Below are 18587 nucleotides of genomic sequence, written 5' to 3'. Positions count from 1 at the left end.
TCATTTCATCCTTTTGCAAGATCCTTGGGATAACTTCCAAAGAGTGGGATTGCCAGCGAGACGGCTCTCATTGAGTACCCTGTTCCACTGCTTGACTATTTCACCATGGCACGGATCAGTTCACAAATGAAAGCAGAAAAGGCAGGTGGGCAGTGTCCCATGGTGACAAAGAGCATGGGCTCCAGAGTTAGATGGCCTGGACTTGAATCCTGCCTCTACCACTTCCTAGCTGTATGACACCAGTCAAAGAACTTGCTCTCTCCATTCCTCAGTTTTCTCTTCTATAAAATGGGGATAATAAGGGCCATGATTCCATATAATTGTTGGGTGACTAACAAGAACTTGATGAATGTTAGCTGTCTTTTCTCCCCCAGTTGATACAGAGGAAACAGAGGCCCAGAGGGGGAGAGTGACTTGCTCAAAGTCACACGGCAGATTTGTGGCAGGTGCGAGGCCAGCTGATCTTGGGTCTTGGACATTTTCCATTACAGCACACGAACCACTCCTCACCCTGCTGAGGGTAGGAATGGATTTGGCTGCTGCTGTGTCTTGGGCTTTTATACTCAATATCCCAAGCAGCCAGGGAGAAAAATGAAAAGATCCAAGTATAAAATGATTGTAATCTCACATTTTAGCTTGAAAATTCATGTTGACTTTATATTCAACTTTGCACACACAGAAGAGGATACATTGTAAAGTTTACAAAGCTCAGGCCCCCACTCATATGAACCCTCTGAGACCCTGGGAGGATGCTCATGTGTGCCTGTGAAATTGGCAAAAGCAAGATTTTGACCACAGTTGGTTAAGACTGCTGTATCTTACCAGTCAGTTTTTCTATCCCTCACCATATCCCTCACCATGGGTGGCATTGGAATGACCCATGGGCATTTTGTATTAATAATGCTATATTCTTTTTTTTTTTAAAGATTTTATTTATTTATTTGAGAGAGAGAGACAGTGAGAGAGAGCATGAGCGAGGAGAAGGTCAGAGAGCGAAGCAGACTCCCCATGGAGCTGGGAGCCTGATGTGGGACTTGATCCCGGGACTCCAGGATCACGCCCTGAGCCGAAGGCAGTCGTCCAACCAACTGCGCCACCCAGGCGTCCCAATAATGCTGTATTCTTTATCTTTAAAAAAAGTTGGGTGTTTTCTTTTTATATTTTTGGGGGGAAATCTTTCTTTTGGTATTATTTTTCTTAAAGAAAGCCTCCAAACTGTGTAAGTTTCCATCTCAGCAAACTGGATTCACTCCTGGTAAAATGTCTGTTTTTATATCAAAAGAATGGATATTTTTCCCCAAATGAATCCTGTGGGGGAAATCGATGCTACAGGAAGCCAGGTGCTCGGTCTCTTGGTGCCCAGTGTGAGCAGGACAGGACCTCCTATCCCAAGTTCACACAATGCTTCTGCCCCTTTCCACCAGGTGGTTCTTCAAGGACATCAGCCGGAAGGATGCAGAGCGCCAGCTTCTGGCCCCTGGCAATGTACTGGGCTCCTTCATGATCCGGGACAGCGAGACCACCAAAGGTGATGCCAGCCCTCCCCACCCTACCCCACCCTTCAGGGGTACCCCAGGCATGACTGCGTCACTGCAATGCTACAGGGGGGCTGAACAACTCACTCAGCCCACCAGACTGCCAAGTTTTCTTCTGCCCTTTGCTTGAGCCTGGTTTAGGTCTTCTCAGCCCCTGTAGTTTCTGGTTGGGTCCTCAAGTGGTTGTGGACCTCAAAAAACAATATTCTGTTGAAGCTTGACCTTCATTAGCTTGTATTACTTAAAATACCCATCATAATATATCTTGTCCACAAGCCTGATTCCCCACTCCTCCCATAAGGAAGGAGTAGACCAGGCAGTAAGAAGAACCCCACACCAGCCTTCTCTGAGACTCTCCTTAAACTGGCATTTGTGCTGTTTTTTGGAAGTTGTGATGTTGGCGAACAACTTCCTGAAATTCTTGTGCTCTCAGGGGGGCTTTCTGCTGGGTGGTCACCCAGGAAGGAAGAACAGTACGCAAAAACAAACTGGCATCCGTTGAGGCTAATTTTTCCAAAGGAATGGATGTCAATAAGGAGGCTCATGATTTCCAACTTCACATGTGGAGCGCCTCTTTACTAATATGTTTAGTCTCAAAGCTGCTTGGTGCAGATTCAGCAAGCAAATTGTATAAAGTGTGACCTCACAGGATCCTGCGCAGTTTGGGGGACATCCATCAAAGACATCTGCCTGGCCTTCTGCTCTCCCTCTAGATGTCCAAATTGGTCAAGCCCGAATGTGGCAGGATAACGCCACTCACCATCACTGTTTCAGGCCAGTGCGTGTTTAGACTTTATTTCCTCCCACCCAACAACCCCCCTTTAAGCCTCAGGGCAAGGGAAATAGGACCAAAAAAGGCAAAGGCATACAGTTCCTGGCTTCTCCTGTCCAGCTGCTCCCAGGACAGCTGGGGCATTGATTGAGCTGGACCATCCTGCAGATAGAGGCAGGAGAATCAAGAAACCACCCCATTCCTGCAGGGCGGGAAGGTGAGGCTGGTCCCTTGCACAGGTCTCCCCTGCCCCATTGGAGGACCTAGGGGCCAATTTAACCAGCTTAATAAAACTGACCCCGTGAGTCCCCTGAACCCTATCCTGCTGCTTCTTGGATTCTACCCCACCCCCATTTGGTACCAGTCAAGCCAGCCTCACCTTGGCTGGGCAGAGTGACAAAGAGTGGGGCCTGGAGCCAGCCGCCTGGGTTTGACTCCAGATTCTGCCACTTCACAGCTGCATGCCTGCAAGTGAGTTAGTTCACCTGCCTGGACCTCAGTCTGCTTGCCTGTAAAATGATGGCGATCTAAACGCCCGACCTCACGGGGTTATTCATTCACTATAATGAATAACATAATGCCTTGTATTCATATAATTCCAATCCGTTTGGGGATGATTATTCATATTCACCCGCAGTTTATTTGGATGAAATTCTTAGAACAGTAGCTGGGATATCTGGTCACCTGGTTTTTTTTGTGCAACAATTCAAGCCTCCTCAAAATCCTATGTCATAGTGCTCACGGCGCACGTAGAGCAGACCGAGAGACAGAGAGGCTAACAGGATGCCCAAGGATGCCCAGCTTGCAAACGCAGAAGCATGGTCAGGGACTGAAAGACTTGCGTGTTTCCGGTCTGTGTGATGTCACATGCATTAGGTTCCTAATGCTCCTGTCACAAGTGACAACAAACTTCATAGTAGACGAGGTAAATTTGTTATCCTACAGTTCTGGAGGTCAGAAGTCTGAAGTCAGTCTCACCAGGCTCAAGTCAAGGTGTCTGAAGGGCTGGTTCCTTCTGGAGGCTTCAGGAAATAATCTGATTCCTTGGGTCTTTGTCAGCTTCTAGAATCCACCAGTATTCCTTGGCTTATAGCCCCTTTTCCACATCCTTCCAACCTTGTGTTTCTGTCTTCACCTATCCTACAATTGACTTTGACCTTCCTCTTATAAGGACCCTGTGATTCCATCGGGGCCACCTGGACAACACACAATAATCTGCTCATGTCCAGATCCTTCATGGGATCACGCCCCCCAAGTCCCTTTAACTACATAAGCTTACAAAGTCAGGTGCCAGTGATTAGGACACAGACATCTTCGGGCGGGGGGCGGCGATGTTCAGCCTGTCACGACATCCAATGTTGACATTTATATTTTGACGTTTACATTTCAAGAATCAGACTGCGTTGTGTTGTTGTTGTGAATCTTTTTCTTTGTTGGCTTCTGAGTCATCTCTTTACCAGTGTGATGTGATGTCTTGGCTATTGTGACAGATGGTAGATGATAGATCGAGATAATGAAGACGCTGATGAGAGCCGACATCTGCTGAGGGTTCACATCCTGAGTGTTTTCCAGCATTACTTTTTTTTTTTTTTAGATTTTTATTTATTTATTTATTTATTTGACAGAGAGAGATCACAAGTAGACGGAGAGGCAGGCAGAGAGAGAGAGAGGGAAGCAGGCTCCCTGCCGAGCAGAGAGCCCGATGCGGGACTCGATCCCAGGACCCTGAGATCATGACCTGAGCCGAAGGCAGCGGCTTAACCCACTGAGCCACCCAGGCGCCCTCCAGCATTACTTCTTTTAATCCTCAGGCAATGCGATGAGGTTTGGAGGTATGAGGACCAACCCCATTTTACAGATGAGGAGGCTGAGGCACAGGGCGGTGACAGCATCAACTGTTCAGGGTCTCACAGCTGGACATGGAGGAGGCTGGATGAGCACCAGACCCCACAGCCCACTCTTCCCCTATACTCCGCGGCCCCAGTGCCCACCCAGTGGGGACGGTGGCCTTATAGGGGTGCCGGGAGTGGATATCAGGATGCTAATGATGAAGTCTTAGAATATAAGTGAGTTTCGGTGGGGTGAGATCTGGAGCCGACAACCAAGAAAGAATTCTCGAGACGTCTTTGGTGCAGAATGGTGGTTTATCAAAGTATGGGGACAGGATCCCTGGGCAGAAAGAGCTGCTTCTCTGGGTCTGTGAGGAGTGGTCCATTATATGCTTGCAAGTTGGGAGGGAGTCAGGGATGGTGCAAATCTCTAAGGAATTTTGGAAGCAAGGTTTCCAGGACCTTGAAGGGCTAGCTATTGTTGGGAAAGGTTAGTCATTACCAATAATAAAACTTTTGTCTGAGACCCTTTAGATGTATATCAGTGGACCATATGCTTGGGAATGATTATCAACACTCTCTTGGAGGGTTTAGATAAGATGAAGTTTCCAAAGCAATTGTTAAAGTAGACTACAGGATCCTGGTTGGGGGTAGGGGTCAGTCAGGCTAGGATTGCGCTTTCCCCTTAGCAAAGCCTCCAGGTGGACGCAATTGAGTCTCTAGAGGAACGTCATTCTGCCTTTTTCAAGGGCTTGTCAGTGAGTAAGGAAATTTAATAATTTTTCTTCTGCCTCTGTTTCCCACATCACTAACAGGAGGTGGTAGGGCACTGAGGTCCCTCTCCTGACGGGTTTTTCTCTGGCCCTTGCAGGAAGCTATTCTCTGTCTGTGCGAGACTACGACCCCCAGCACAGGGACACGGTGAAGCATTACAAGATCCGGACCCTGGACAGCGGGGGCTTCTACATCTCCCCACGGAGCACCTTCAATACCCTGCAGGAGCTGGTGGCCCACTACAAGAGTGAGTCCTCCCCAGGGCGGTATCCCAACCAGGGTGGACCCATCTCCCCGGCCTCTGGCCTCTGAGGTCTGCTGAGCTCTTCCTGCCCTTCTCCCGACACATAGCTGCTTGGATTCTCCAGAAGTCTTAGGCCTGTTGATGTCAAGATACATCTCATCATGCCTTGTGCTTGTGTCCCCGCTGGTGATAACCCACTGGAACCCTGGCCACAGGCAGTGGACCGGGCAGGGAGGCCTTTGAGGGGAAGCCTCAGGCTAATTGCCCTCGACTGACCAGGGGCTATGTTCCAGAGGGGAGTGACGGACTCTGCCAGAAGCTGACAGTGCCCTGCGTGTCCTCCAAGCCCCAGAAGCCATGGGAGAAAGATGCCTGGGAGATCCCCCGGGAATCCCTCAAGATGGAGAAGAAACTTGGAGCGGGGCAGTTTGGGGAAGTCTGGATGGGTAAGGACCCAGGGCCAGAGGGTGGAGGGAGGGCGGAATGAAGGAGGTCATTGCTTCCAGGAAGAGTCAGAGGCAAAGTGGGGATGCCACCCTGCCTGGGTGTGGAGATTTGAATAAGAATCATAAAGGAGCAATTCAACTGATGGCAACCACATTGTCTTGCTATGCAAACACTGATTTGCTTTTGAGGTCAGCCTTGTTGGGGTCCAAATCTCCCTTCTGGGAAGGAGGAGTTCCAGGTGAGGAATCTACTCCCCCTCCCCAGTATGGAGCTGGAACGCTCCCCTAGTTTGGGGTTGAGATCATCAAATCCTCTTAGGAGGATGGAAACTAAGTGGGGAAATGTAGTTTGAGATTTTTCAGGTATGTTCAGTGTTGGCAACTGATAAGCAACCTGCTCTGAGCCCCCATCATGTGCCCAGCACCACGCTAGGGCATTGTGGGGCGCTAAAAAGGCATACACCATCTCTGTCATCCTGCCCCTAATAATAACAGCGTTGCCTGCTTTGCAGAATATGGGGTATATGCAATGCCTGGCCCAGTGCCCGGTGCACTCCACCATGCTCCACGTGGGAGTGAAGACAACTTACAGAGATGCAAACAATTCAGCAAGAAAAAAAATAAGCTTAAAACCCACACATTTCAACTCCATTTACTGAGACCCTGCTGTGTGCCAGGCATTGAATAAGAGAATGTGGCTGAGTGATAAGGTTGGAAAACTAAAAATTTTATATATGAAGGCCTTAGACTCTCACTACAGGAAGACTGCAAATCTAGATTTGAGCTTCCTGGCAGCCAAGTAAAAATGGAAACACAAGTAATTATGAGATTTACATGATCAACAGGAGGAGGCAGGGATGGGGTGGCTTTATCCTCTGTGGTGGGAGGAGGAGACTGATTGATAAGCAGGCTGATTGGTGTACAAAAGGAGGGGGGCAGAGTTTGGTGAGGCCAAATCCTGCAGGGCTTTGTGGACCATGATGAGATGGGTCATTTAATTGAGAGCAGTGTTACAACTAAAGCATTTTAAGCAAAGATGGTGTGTGTGTGTCTGTGTGTCTGTGTGTGTGTGCGCGCGCACGCACTCGTGTGTATGTCTGTGCATGCGTGTGTGCATACACACACACACACACACGCATATGCAAGTAACAGTCTGAGTGAGATTTTGAGGTTATTCTTAAATCCCTACCACAGCCCTTAAAAGGCAATGCTGATCATTTCCACCTTGCAGATGAGGAAACCACAGTTCAGAGAGGTTAAGTGACTTGCCCAAAGGCACACAGCTAGGAAGTAGTGAACCAGCCTTCTAACCCACATCTTTCTGAGGCCAAAGCCTGTGCCTCCCTTTCCCTCTCTGAGGGCTGAGATGAGCAGGGAAGGCCTTCTGGAGGAAACAGACCTGCTGTGGGGGCCTCCCAGGGCCATGGGGGAAGGAGCAGTGGGTTCTGACCATCTTTCCTGTTCCCTCCCCTGCTCCAGCCACCTACAACAAGCACACCAAGGTGGCCGTGAAGACGATGAAGCCGGGAAGCATGTCGGTGGAGGCCTTCCTGGCAGAAGCCAACCTGATGAAGACCCTGCAGCACGACAAGCTAGTGAAGCTGCATGCGGTGGTCACAGAAGAACCCATCTACATCATCACGGAGTTCATGGCCAAAGGTGCTGCGCTCGGGGCGCTGGGGCTGCAGGCGGTGGCTCATACTGGTCAACTGCAGACTCAAATGTGCCCCTGCCCTCCAGATGCCCCAGTCTGGCCAGGAGCTCTTCTGACAATTACTCTGAAATTGACTACTTGGGCCTTGACAGGGAATGGCCCAGCCCTCCTCCTTAATGGGCTGAAACCATTCAAGAGAATGCCAGGAGAAGGGGAACTCACGGGGCTACAGGAGAGAGGAGTGGGGCCAGCACCCTTCTGGGTGATAGTAGAAGAGGCTTATGGGTTCACAATAAGCCTTTGAGGCTGGGGGCATCTCCCTGGTTACCTGTAGTCTTCCCGGGCCAGACCAATGCTCTGGGAAAGAGCTGGCGAAGCCTTCCCTCCAGGCTGCCCCCACCCCGCCTGCCCATGATCCAAGATTTCCCAGGGATTTTTTTTTTTTTTTTTTAGGCCACCACTTCACCACCATCTTCAATCCTTGCCCATTTTTCGATAAACAGAAACATCTCACGCAGCGTCACTAGGTGTGATTTTGAAATCTCAAAATGCTTTTCATTTTCTAAATACACAATTATGCCAGCGCGGGGAAAGCACAGGCCCCTCTGGTCATCGGGGCTCAGAAAACTCCTTCAGTCGAAGAAACCGTGATTGCCCCCATCTAGTAATCACAAATCATTTTTTTTTTTAAGATTTTATTTATTTATTTGACAGAGAGAAATCACAAGTAGGCGGAGAGGCAGGCAGAGAGAAAAAGAGGGAAGCAGGCTCCCTGCTGAGCAGAGAGCCCGATGCGGGACTCGATCCCAGGACTCTGAGATCATGACCTGAGCCAAAGGCAGCGGCTTAACCCACTGAGCCACCCAGGCGCCCAATCACAAATCATTTTTAAAACACTCAAACTCTAGTTCATAAACACCAGGAGTGGTAAATAAATATTTTTATTTAAATCCATGACTATGAGCAATTTTAACCGTGCACCAAAGAAGTGTGAGAACTGACTGGCATGTATTGCTTCCCCTCCCCACACAGGAAGCCTGCTGGACTTCCTGAAAAGTACAGAGGGCAGCAAGCAGCCATTGCCCAAGCTCATTGACTTCTCAGCCCAGGTGAGAGTCTAAGGGGGCCTTGGCGGCGGGGCAGGGGGTGGGGGGGGACAGAAATTCTGTGATCTCTTTAACGTGTTTATTGGACATGTTCTATAACAGTGTAAATAGTAGTAAATAGTAAATAGCAATTTGTCTCCTCTAGCAGACTCTATTGTAAGAGTACAGGGTATAATACACATAATATAACAACGGTATTAATCCGTTGTTTATGTTACTGGTGAGGCTTCCGGTCAGCAGAAGGCTATTAGTAGTTCAGTTGGGGGGAGACAGAAGTTGTATGTGGGGTTCTGGCTGTGCAGGGGTCCTGACTACTCGTGTTGTTCAAGAGTCAACTGTATACTTTCTGTATGTGTCTTGCCGGTACTAACTCATTTGGTCCTCACATCAACCTTAGAGAGTGGGATTTTTCTTATCTATTTTTTTTTTAAGATTTTATTTATTTAGGGGTGCCTGGGTGGCTCAGTGGGTTAAGCCTCTGCCTTCGGCTCAGGTTATGGTCCCAGGGTCCTGGGATCGAGTCCCACATCGGGCTCTCTGCCCAGCAGAGCTTCTTCCTCTCTCTCTTTCAGCCTGCCTCTCTGCCTACTTGTGATCTCTGTCTGTCAAATAAATAAATAAAATCTTTAAAAAAAATAAAAATAAAAAAATTTAAAAAAAGATTTTATTTATTTATTTGAGAGAGAAAGAGAACACAGGGCACAGGAGAAGGGCAGAGGGCGAGAGAGAAACAAACTCCCCGCTGAGCATGGAGCCAGCCACCAGGGACTTGAACTTGGACCTCAGGACCAGACCTGAGCTGAAGGCAGTTGCTTAATGGACTGAGACCCCCAGGCACCGCTTTATTATCTATTCTTATGTAACACACTCCTCCAAAGCTTATTGGCTTGAAACCACATTTTATTATTTCTTGTGATGCTGCTCGTTGACTGGAATTGGTGGGGTGGCTCTTCTGCTCCCTGTGGTGAGACTGAGGTCAGTCATGTGGATGGATTCTGCTGAGAGCTTGCCTGGGGCTAGAATGTTCTAGAATGTTTGTCATGGGGGCACATCCTCTGGGATCACTCTCCTGTGGCTCCTCATCACTCAGCAGTCCAGCCAGAGCTTCTTTACAGCATGGAGGCTAGGTTCCAAGAGGGAGTGTTCCAAGGGGCCGAGCCCTAATGTGCAAGCCCTTGTGGATCCTCTGCTCCCATCATTCTTGCTACTTTTCACTGGCCAAAGTATGGCCCACAACCCAGCCAAGGCTCAGGGTGGGAGGGGGCTGCACGAGGGCATGAGTTCCAGGAGACACAGTCCACGGAGGGCCACCCGTGTAACAGGCTGGCCACAGATAGGTCATCCCATTTTACAGAATAGGAAAGCTAGGCCTGTAGAAGCAGTTGACTACAGATGAACTTTATCTCTCTCATCTTCCCTTCACTCTCTACAGCTCTTCTTACCCCCAGCTTGAGTGTTTTTCGCTTCTGTCTCTCTCATTCTCTCCTCTCTGTGGGAAAGCAGGGGAGGAAGGGATGCTGTGGGAGAACATACTGGAGCATTTAGCCTGGTCCAGGAACAACCCAAGAAGGCTTCCCAGAGGAAGTGGCTTCTGGGCTGAACCATGAAGGATGAGTGGAAATTAGGCAGCTGAACTGGAGAGAGAGGGTATTCTAGATGGAAGAAACAGCCTGTGCCAAAGCCCATAGGGAAAAGCAAAAGAGCAGGGCCTCATAAGCTAATACCTGGGGCTGGCAAAGATGAGAGGGGTATGGTTTGCAGCCTGGAGAGTGTTAAGGGAAACCTGCCTAGGACCCAAGGCTGTGCTTTCTGGAGATCCCTAAGGCAGAACTCATTTGAGTATGTAAATCTTAGGAGAGGGAGGAATGTCCAGAGATTATTAAAAAAAAAGGGGGGGTGCCTGGGTAGCTCAGTGGGTTAAAGCCTCTGCCTTCAGCTCAGGTCATGATCCCGGGGTCCTGGGATCGAGCCCCACATCGGGCTCTCTGCTCTGCAGAGAGCCTGCTTCCTCCTTTCTCTCTGCCTGCCTCTCTGCCTACTTGTGATCTCTGTCTGTCAAATAAATAAATAAAATCTTTAAAAAAAAAAAAAAAGGCTTTAAATTTTGGAGTCTGGAATGCCAGAGGCATATGGAAATCAAGGCCTGGTATTTTCACTTTAATGGGCCCTGTCCCTAGGGAAATAATAGTCCGGCCTATAACTAACTTATAACCATCAAACTGGCAGAAATCTTACTGGGGAAGAGTCAGCCTGGACAAATGCCATTCTCCCTGCTTCACAGATGGGAAAACAGAAACCAAGGGTGGGAAAGAAGATCCTGACCCTTGTATGTCCAGGAGTAGAGGGCCCAGAGAGAGGAAGGAGGCAACCTGGGACCAGGTCTTCACTTCCAGTCCTAGAAAGGCAGATGGTGTAGAACATGCCTCACCTGAGCACTGACTATATGGGCCTCAGACCTACAACATGCCTCAGTGTCTTCATTTGTCAAGTGAGGGAATTAGACCACAGCTATGCTTTCCAAGTTCAAAAGTCTTTTTTTTTTTTAAGATTTTATCTATTTATTTGACAGACAGGAATCACAAGTAGGCAGAGAGGCAGACAGAGAGAGAGATGGGGAAGCAGGCTCCCACTGAGCAGAGAGCCCGATGCAGGGCTCTATTCCAGGACCCTGGGATCATAACCTGAGCCAAAAGGCAGAGGCTTTAACCCACTGAGCCACCTAGGCACCCCCAGAAGTCTTTTGTAAAGCCCTAACCTTGTTGGTCAAGTGAACTCTTGTACAGTTGCTGAGTATTTTAAAATAGATCAAAACAGAGGTGCTCGGATTGAAGGGGGTGCCCTTTGCTTTGTCCCGCCCCAACCCCGACCAGCAAACCCAAGGAATTACTAGGATTCTGTTGGAAGAGCCCAGATTAGGCCTTTCCAGCTCTGATTTTGTGGCTTCCTGATACTCTCAGAAGGAAACCCCAATTGTTGTTGTTTTTCAAATCCAAGTTTTAATGCCCAACATAATGGCAGCCTTCTTGGTGGTCATGAAATATCACCACTTCATCACACCCTCCTTCTTAGACCAATCCTGGACCCAGTGAACCTCACTGTTATTCCTTCAACCCTTGAGAAGCAACACTGTGTAAGCCTCTGGGCTTAGTAGTCACATAGAGTTTTGGTTTTGATCCCAGCTCTGCCTGTGTTGCTTTGAGCCAGTTGCTTAACCTCTCTGAATATGCCACCTTCCTCACCAGGGAGCATGAATAGCCCCGATTGAAGTGAATACCTACGAGCCAGACTCTGTTCACACTCTTGTGTAGGCTGAGAGGATTCATCCTCACATAACCCCCCAGAAGCAGGTTCTGTTGTTGTCCTCATTCTACAGAGAAGAAAAGTAAAGCACAGAAGAGGGAAGTAGCTTGCTGGAGGTCCCAGAGCTGTGGACTCAGACTGAATTGGTCCAACATCAGATTAAGCCCAGAGTTCCTTAGGCAGTATCCTCTAGTCTCCTAAATTGGGTTAATCCCATCTGCTCCACCAAGTGCATGTGAAAATCAATAAGTTACATGAATGTCTGCCTGTGAGTGCTGAAAAAAGTTCGGCATTAGTGCCAAATCCAAGGCCAAAACCCAGGTAGAGTGATGCATCAGTGCACAGATCCTGAGCAGGGATGCTGGAGGTCCATTCCTGCTCTCCGCTTGGACCAATTACTTATTTCTCTAGAATCCAGCTTTCTTGCCATATGGCTGATAGCAGCCGTACCACCCCCAAGCACAGAGCAAATGCTATTTAATCTCAAATATCATCGTGTAACAAATGAATGAGCTACAATGCCTGTCATTAGCATAATAGCTCTTGTTAACTATTCCATTGTCTGAGGACTCCTCATTAATCCCGCTCCCCTCCCCCTCTGCCTCCTGCAAGACCTTGTCTCATCTCACCTCTGGCTTGTAACTCCAAGCAAAATCAGTCTCAAATTTTTGCTGGAAAGTCTGAAGCCTCACACCTCGGTTCCGGTAGCCATCGGGTGCCCCCTGCTGGCCACTTTCTGCAAGTGCACCACCCTCTTGCCTCCGACCTTGAGCAGCTTGTGTCTTGGTTTGGTCTGTCTTGGCAGGCTCCCCCACCCCCCAAATCTCACCAGATTGCACCCAGCTGCAGTCCTCCAAGCACGGGAGCTCTGCAGTAGTTGGAGGCAACATGGGGCACAGGGACTGGAAATCTGCCGACTGGTTTGAGTCTGACATTGAGAATTTTCCTGGTGGGATGATCTGGAAAAAGTGTCCCCCAACTCTATAAAACAGAGATTGTAGTAACACCTGGCTCGAGGAGCTCAAAGGCCAGTTTGTAAGCCACAAGTGCTGTTTTCTGGGTGTCTGGGTGTTAATTATAAGCTTCTTTATGAGGGTTAATGCACAAGCCCTTGAGAAAAGTCCTTAAGGAAAAATCAGGATTTTTAGGGACACGTTGTGAATGAGAATTCTCTATACAGTCTTTTATTCGTTCAGCAGCCATGATGGCATTAAAATATACATCAGATCATGTCACACTCCTGCTCGAGGACTTCTACCATCTTCCCATCATGCTCAGAATACAATCCAACCTGTTCTCCAAACCTAGAAGGTTCTTCACAGTCAGCAGCCTCCTTCTCAACCTCAACTCCCACCATCCTGCCCCTCACCCCGCACCGTGACAACTTCTGCTTAGTTACCTGTTCCATGAACACCCAAATTCATTCCTACCTCCGGGCCTTTGCACATGATGTTCTCGCTCTCTGCCAGGAATGCTCTTATTCGACATACTTATTATCACCACTCAGATCTTTGCTAAAATTTCACCTTCTCCAGGCAGGCTTCCCTGACTACTCAATCCAAAACAGCTCTCTACACTCGTGTTCTACTATCCTGCTTTATCCTTTATGACACTTACTACTACCCGCAGGGACCTTGCCTGGCTCACCAGCTTTTCAAATAATATGCTTGGCACCCATGAGACACTCAGTACATATTTGTTGAATGAATACATGAATTTTCCCTACCCAGGCTTAAAGATGAAGAAGGTACAAGAGATACAGCAGAATATGGCATTAGCCTAGGTTGTCCCCCAGAAAGAAGGTTGCGGATGAGAGGATCTTATAGTATTCTGTTATGTGTATATAGGTCCTGGGGAAATAATGCTCTTTCCTCAAAGTAGTTTCTGGAAGTCTTGGAATCCCAGAAAATCCCCCAAAGAGACCCAGGTCCTGAGATATTCCCCCAGCCTAAATGGGGAGATAGAGAAATTCTAAACTGAGCTCAGGACCCTTCCACAAGAAAGGGGAAGCACATGCATTTTCACTCCTCTTATGTTTTTCGCTGGGACCTATTTTGGGCTGGGCCAGATGTGAGGATGAGGATGTCTCTGTTTTGGGTGGAGATTGCAGAAGGCATGGCCTTCATCGAGCAGAGGAATTACATTCACCGAGATCTCCGAGCTGCCAATATCCTGGTCTCTGCATCCCTGGTGTGTAAGATCGCCGACTTTGGCCTGGCACGTGTCATCGAGGACAATGAGTACACAGCTCGGGAAGGTAGGGAGCCCTGCCAAAGTGTCCATGGGGCCCTCTTGGGTGGGTTATGAGCACTGAGAGATGAGATGTGTCTCAGTATTAGCTTGATGTTAGTAGGCTTGCTGGAGTCCTTCCAGATAGAGTATCCTGACCCACAGACTCTCATACCCAGTGACTCAGATCAATTTTAGCCTGAGCTAGCCAAGTGCATGTTGAAGTTAAGGGTGAGAGCAACTTTATGCGTAATAGATAAAACTAGGAAGAATCCAACTATCCATGAATAATGGAATGGATATATAAATTGTGGTACATTGATGTAATATAATACTATGCAGCAATGAAAAATTACAAACCAATGCTCCATGCAACAAAATGGTTCATTCTCACAGACGTAATATTGAAATGAAAGAAATCAGACACCCCCCCAAAACGTAGATACCACCATTTATATAAAATTCAGAAACAGGCCATCTTGTGTATGAACAGCAACATGATTCATGACAGCCAAAAAGTGGAAGCAACAAAAGCACGTTATTTGGCCACAATAAAGAAGGGATGGACTGATGGATGCTGACCGTGGATAAACTTCCAGAACATCGTGTTAAGTGAAAAGACTGCATATTGTATGACTCCATTTATACCAGTCCTTGAGGACTGTCCTCTTCAGGAGCTGTAGTTTCCTGGGGTATGAGCTGTATCAGTGAGGTGGCCCAGAGTGTCAGCTCCCCTGGCACACCCCAGAGCCCTCTGCCCTCTCCTCTCCCCTCTAGACAACTGTCCTTAGGATTGATGGCCCTTGCTACCATGGAAGCCGGACAGAGGGACAGATGTCAGCAGCCGTGCCCTTGTCCTGCTCCCTACCCTAGCATACGCCCAGCCATGACTGCTCCCAGACTCTCCCTGACTCTGCTCTGTCCAACCCCACAGGGGCCAAGTTCCCCATCAAGTGGACAGCTCCTGAAGCCATCAACTTTGGCTCTTTCACCATCAAGTCAGATGTCTGGTCCTTTGGTATTCTGCTGATGGAGATCGTCACCTATGGCCGGATCCCTTACCCAGGTAGTGAGGGGGACATAGCTTGTGGCTGCTTCCATGTCCCCGTCCAGGTGTCTTCTCTTGTTAGTGTGTCCATTCAGACAGTTCTTGGTCCTTGCCCCCAACCTCCCCTCACCTGCCCCATCTCAGTCAAAGGCATCCATCCATCCAGTTTCTTAAGCTGAAATCTGGAGGCTTCCTTGGCCCTCTGTTTTCTCTCACCCCTTCCTACATCCAAGCAGTCCCAAGGTTCTGGCCACTTGTCTCCAAAATATATGCTCATGTCTAACTCCTCTGCCTCCACCTACATCCAGGCCAACATCATCTTCCACCCTGATGGCACGGTGGCCTCCTACACCGTCTCCCTGCATTTGTCCCTCTCCCCCATAGGCCATTCTCCACTAAGGCCAGAGGGATCTTTCTAGAATTGTGAAACAAATCTTGTCCCCTTTCCACCTCTAACTCGTTAATGGTCTCTCATTGTAGTTGGGACAAAATCTCATACTTCTAAGTATAGACTGCAGGTCCCACATGATCCAGCACCTGCCTCCTTCTCCAGCTTCATCTCAGTCTGTACCCACCATCCTGTCATCTAAAGTATCATACATGCCCCTCACTTCTCATTCATAATATCCCATATGGTCTCATTCAGAGTATTCATTGCAATTGATAACTATATATTTGTTTAATATTTTCCCTACCAGACACTGAGCTCCATGAAGCCAGAAATCATGTCTGTACTCCTCACTAGTGTATGTGCCGACCTGTGTGCTTGGCACATGGTGGGTGATTAATAACCACTTGCTGAATGAATTAATTTATCCCCATGCCTATGGGCAGCACCCTACACTGAGTAGACCATGTAGTTACAAAGATATACCCAACATGCAGATTGCCTGAGACTCTATAAATAATGTTACTCTCTGTTCCTTTCTGGTTGGGATATCTCCTGGGTTATCTGTAGCCAGAACACTGGGGAGAAGGAGAAAGGCAGATACAGAGATTCCCTGACTTTGTATATAAACCATCCTGAATTTGAATCTCAACCCAACAACAATTACACTTTGAGAAATTCACTTCACTTCTCCTACCTTGGTGTCTTTACCTTCGAAAAATACAGGTAATGATATCTACCTTGCAGAAGTGGTTGTGAAGGTTAGAAATAAAGAGATATAGACAGTTGGTTCATTCATTGGTATTGATCAAATCCCTCCTGTGTGTTAGGCACTGAGGATACGGTGAGACCAGCATGTTCTAGCATGGAGGGACACACACACATCAGACACACACACACTCCCAGCTGGAGAAGACTGCTGAGCAGAAAATGAAGCAGGACAAGTGAGAGGGAGTGACATGGGCTGTCTGTGGTGTTCCCCAGCTCCTGTCAGAGTGGGTCCTATTGGAGTTGAAAGACAGCTCAGTGATGAACTAGAGGAAAGAGTCCAGTTAGAAAACACCGCTAGCTCTTGGGCCCTGAGGTATGTTTAAAGAAAGAGAAGCCTGGTAGCTGGAGACAAGGAATGAGAGCAGAAGGTGAATGATGGGGTTGGCAGGGGCCAGATCAGGGAGGGCCCGGGGCCATGGTAAAGAATGTGGACTGTGGATGTTAGTCTAAGTGTATGGAAGCCATTGGAGGGTCTGGGGCAGGGAAGTGGCATCATCTGATCTCCATCTTTAAGTGATGTTTCAGTTCAGCATGGAGAGTAGATTGGGGGTTGAGGAGAAGGTAGCAGTCACAGCAGTGGGATGGGGGCAAGTGGTGGAGACAGAGGTAAGTTGGTGGGTTGATTCTATGTTTTAAAAGAAGGGAAAAATGTGACTTGCTGATGAGGAAGGAGAGAGAGAGAAGAAGAATCATGGTTGATCCTCTTGGTTTTTTTTTTTTTAAAGATTTTATTTATTTATTTGACAGAGAGAAATCACAAGTAGATGGAGAGGCAGGCAGAGAGAGAGGAGGAAGCAGGCTCCCTGCTGAGCAGAGAGCCCGATGCAGGGCTTGATCCCAGGACCCTGAGATCATGACCTGAGCCGAAGACAGCGGCTTAACCCACTGAGCCACCCAGGTGCCCTGATCCTCTTGGTTTTAATTGAGCAACTGGGTAGGATGGGCTAGGGCTAGAAATTCAAGAATTCTGGTTTAGTCCTGTTAAAATCGAGGTGACGTGTAACATCCAAGGAAGATGTTGGAGGAAGCAGTCGGATATGAGTTTGGGGCTCTAGACTTGTAATGTAAGATTGGGCATCACAGGCGTGCAGAAGATTGTCTTTCAGGATATCTCAGATAAACGTCAATTGAACAAGGAGTGGTCCCACTCACAGTGACTCTGAGACAGACCGCCTGTTTTGTCTTGAGGATACACCAGTAAGAGCCAGGCAATGGGTTATGGAACCTATATCCAAGAGTACACATTAGGCTGTAAGGAACAAAATAACCAAGAGTGGCAGAAACTCTAGGCAAGTTATCAGTCTCCATGAGGAGGAGTCTGGTGTTGGTGACTGGCTAGTTCACGTGCTCAACAGCACTCAGGACTGTGGTTAGCTTCTCTGTGATTGTCTTCCCTGTGCCGTCCTCCAAGGATCATGTTGTTCCTCAGTGTCATCGAAAGAGGAAGGGTGTTTCTTCCAAGGGAGGAACACCTTTCCTGGTAGTCTGCCAGAACAATGCTCCTCAGCTCCCATTGGCCAAAACTGGGTATCACGCCCCTACCCTAGCTGTTAGGGAGACTGGCTTTCACAGTGGGAGGGGCTCAGTTCCTAAGGGAGGTGGGAAGTGATGGCTGTGCGGGAGGTCACGATGTCTGTCACCCTGGATTTCCCTGTCCCAATCCCTCCCTTTTTAATTCCATGGCTCCTTCTCAGGGATGACAAACCCAGAGGTGATCCGGGCACTGGAGCGCGGGTACCGCATGCCTCGACCAGAGCACTGCCCTGAGGAGCTCTACAGCATCATGACACGCTGCTGGAAGAACCGCCCTGAGGAGCGGCCCACCTTCGAATATATCCAGAGCGTGCTGGACGACTTCTACACGGCCACCGAGAGCCAGTACCAACAGCAGCCATGATGGGCGAATCCGGGTGGGGCCAGGTACCCAGCTGATGCCTAAGGGGCAGCTCTAGCACAGCCTGCCTGGTCCTGCTCACCGTTCCCCACAGACACCGGCCCACCCCACCTCGGTCCAGCCTCAGTTCCGCATCTGTCAAGTGGTTTGAACCGGACAGTCTCTTTTTTGACTCCAGCAGTCTACAAATCTGCCGTCCTCAGGAGACCCCAAGTTGATATGTCTATTGCCTGGGACAGCTGGATTCCAGTTACCACTGTGGTTGCGATGGGAAACTTTAAAAATGATGGAATAAATATTTAAATAAAAGACACAGAGGCTAAAGGCTTTACTGACAGATCGGCTTGCCTTGTCCTGCCAGTTCGTGGCTATCATCTACTTGCCTTTTTGCTGGATGACACATCTGAGAAGAGGAAGGACCCTTCTAAAGACCAGGAGTATGAAGAGAAGTGGGGTCCAAGGCTTCCGAGGTTTCTGATGGCCCACCCTCTCCCCCCTCCCCCGCCAATTAGTCACTGGCTGTGTTCATTTCCTATGGCTTCTGTAACAAATGACCACAAACTTGGTGGCTTAAAAACACAAATTCATTATCTTACA

The 18587-nt window shown here is 48.5% G+C and overlaps 1 protein-coding gene across 3 annotated transcripts in view; it reads left to right on the top strand.

The window, feature by feature from the left end:
- Positions 1 to 18587, top strand: part of HCK (HCK proto-oncogene, Src family tyrosine kinase) — a 40293-nt gene extending 21706 nt beyond the window's left edge. For 2 of the 3 annotated variants that reach the window (XM_044263268.1, XM_044263266.1), the window contains exons 6-13: positions 1425 to 1528; positions 5008 to 5157; positions 5448 to 5600; positions 7080 to 7259; positions 8287 to 8363; positions 13764 to 13917; positions 14824 to 14955; positions 17791 to 18587. In XM_044263268.1, the coding sequence (XP_044119203.1) occupies positions 1425 to 1528; positions 5008 to 5157; positions 5448 to 5600; positions 7080 to 7259; positions 8287 to 8363; positions 13764 to 13917; positions 14824 to 14955; positions 17791 to 17993 (1153 nt within the window). In that variant the 3' untranslated portion in view covers positions 17994 to 18587. The remainder of the gene's footprint in view (positions 1 to 1424; positions 1529 to 5007; positions 5158 to 5447; positions 5601 to 7079; positions 7260 to 8286; positions 8364 to 13763; positions 13918 to 14823; positions 14956 to 17790) is intronic. The other variant, XM_044263265.1, reaches the window with a different exon arrangement.

Source organism: Neovison vison, chromosome 8 (genome assembly GCF_020171115.1).
Source record: "Neovison vison isolate M4711 chromosome 8, ASM_NN_V1, whole genome shotgun sequence".
NCBI lineage: Eukaryota > Metazoa > Chordata > Mammalia > Carnivora > Mustelidae > Neogale > Neogale vison.
The sequence above is the reverse complement of the archived record's forward strand: the minus strand, read 5'-3'. Positions and strand labels throughout refer to the sequence as shown.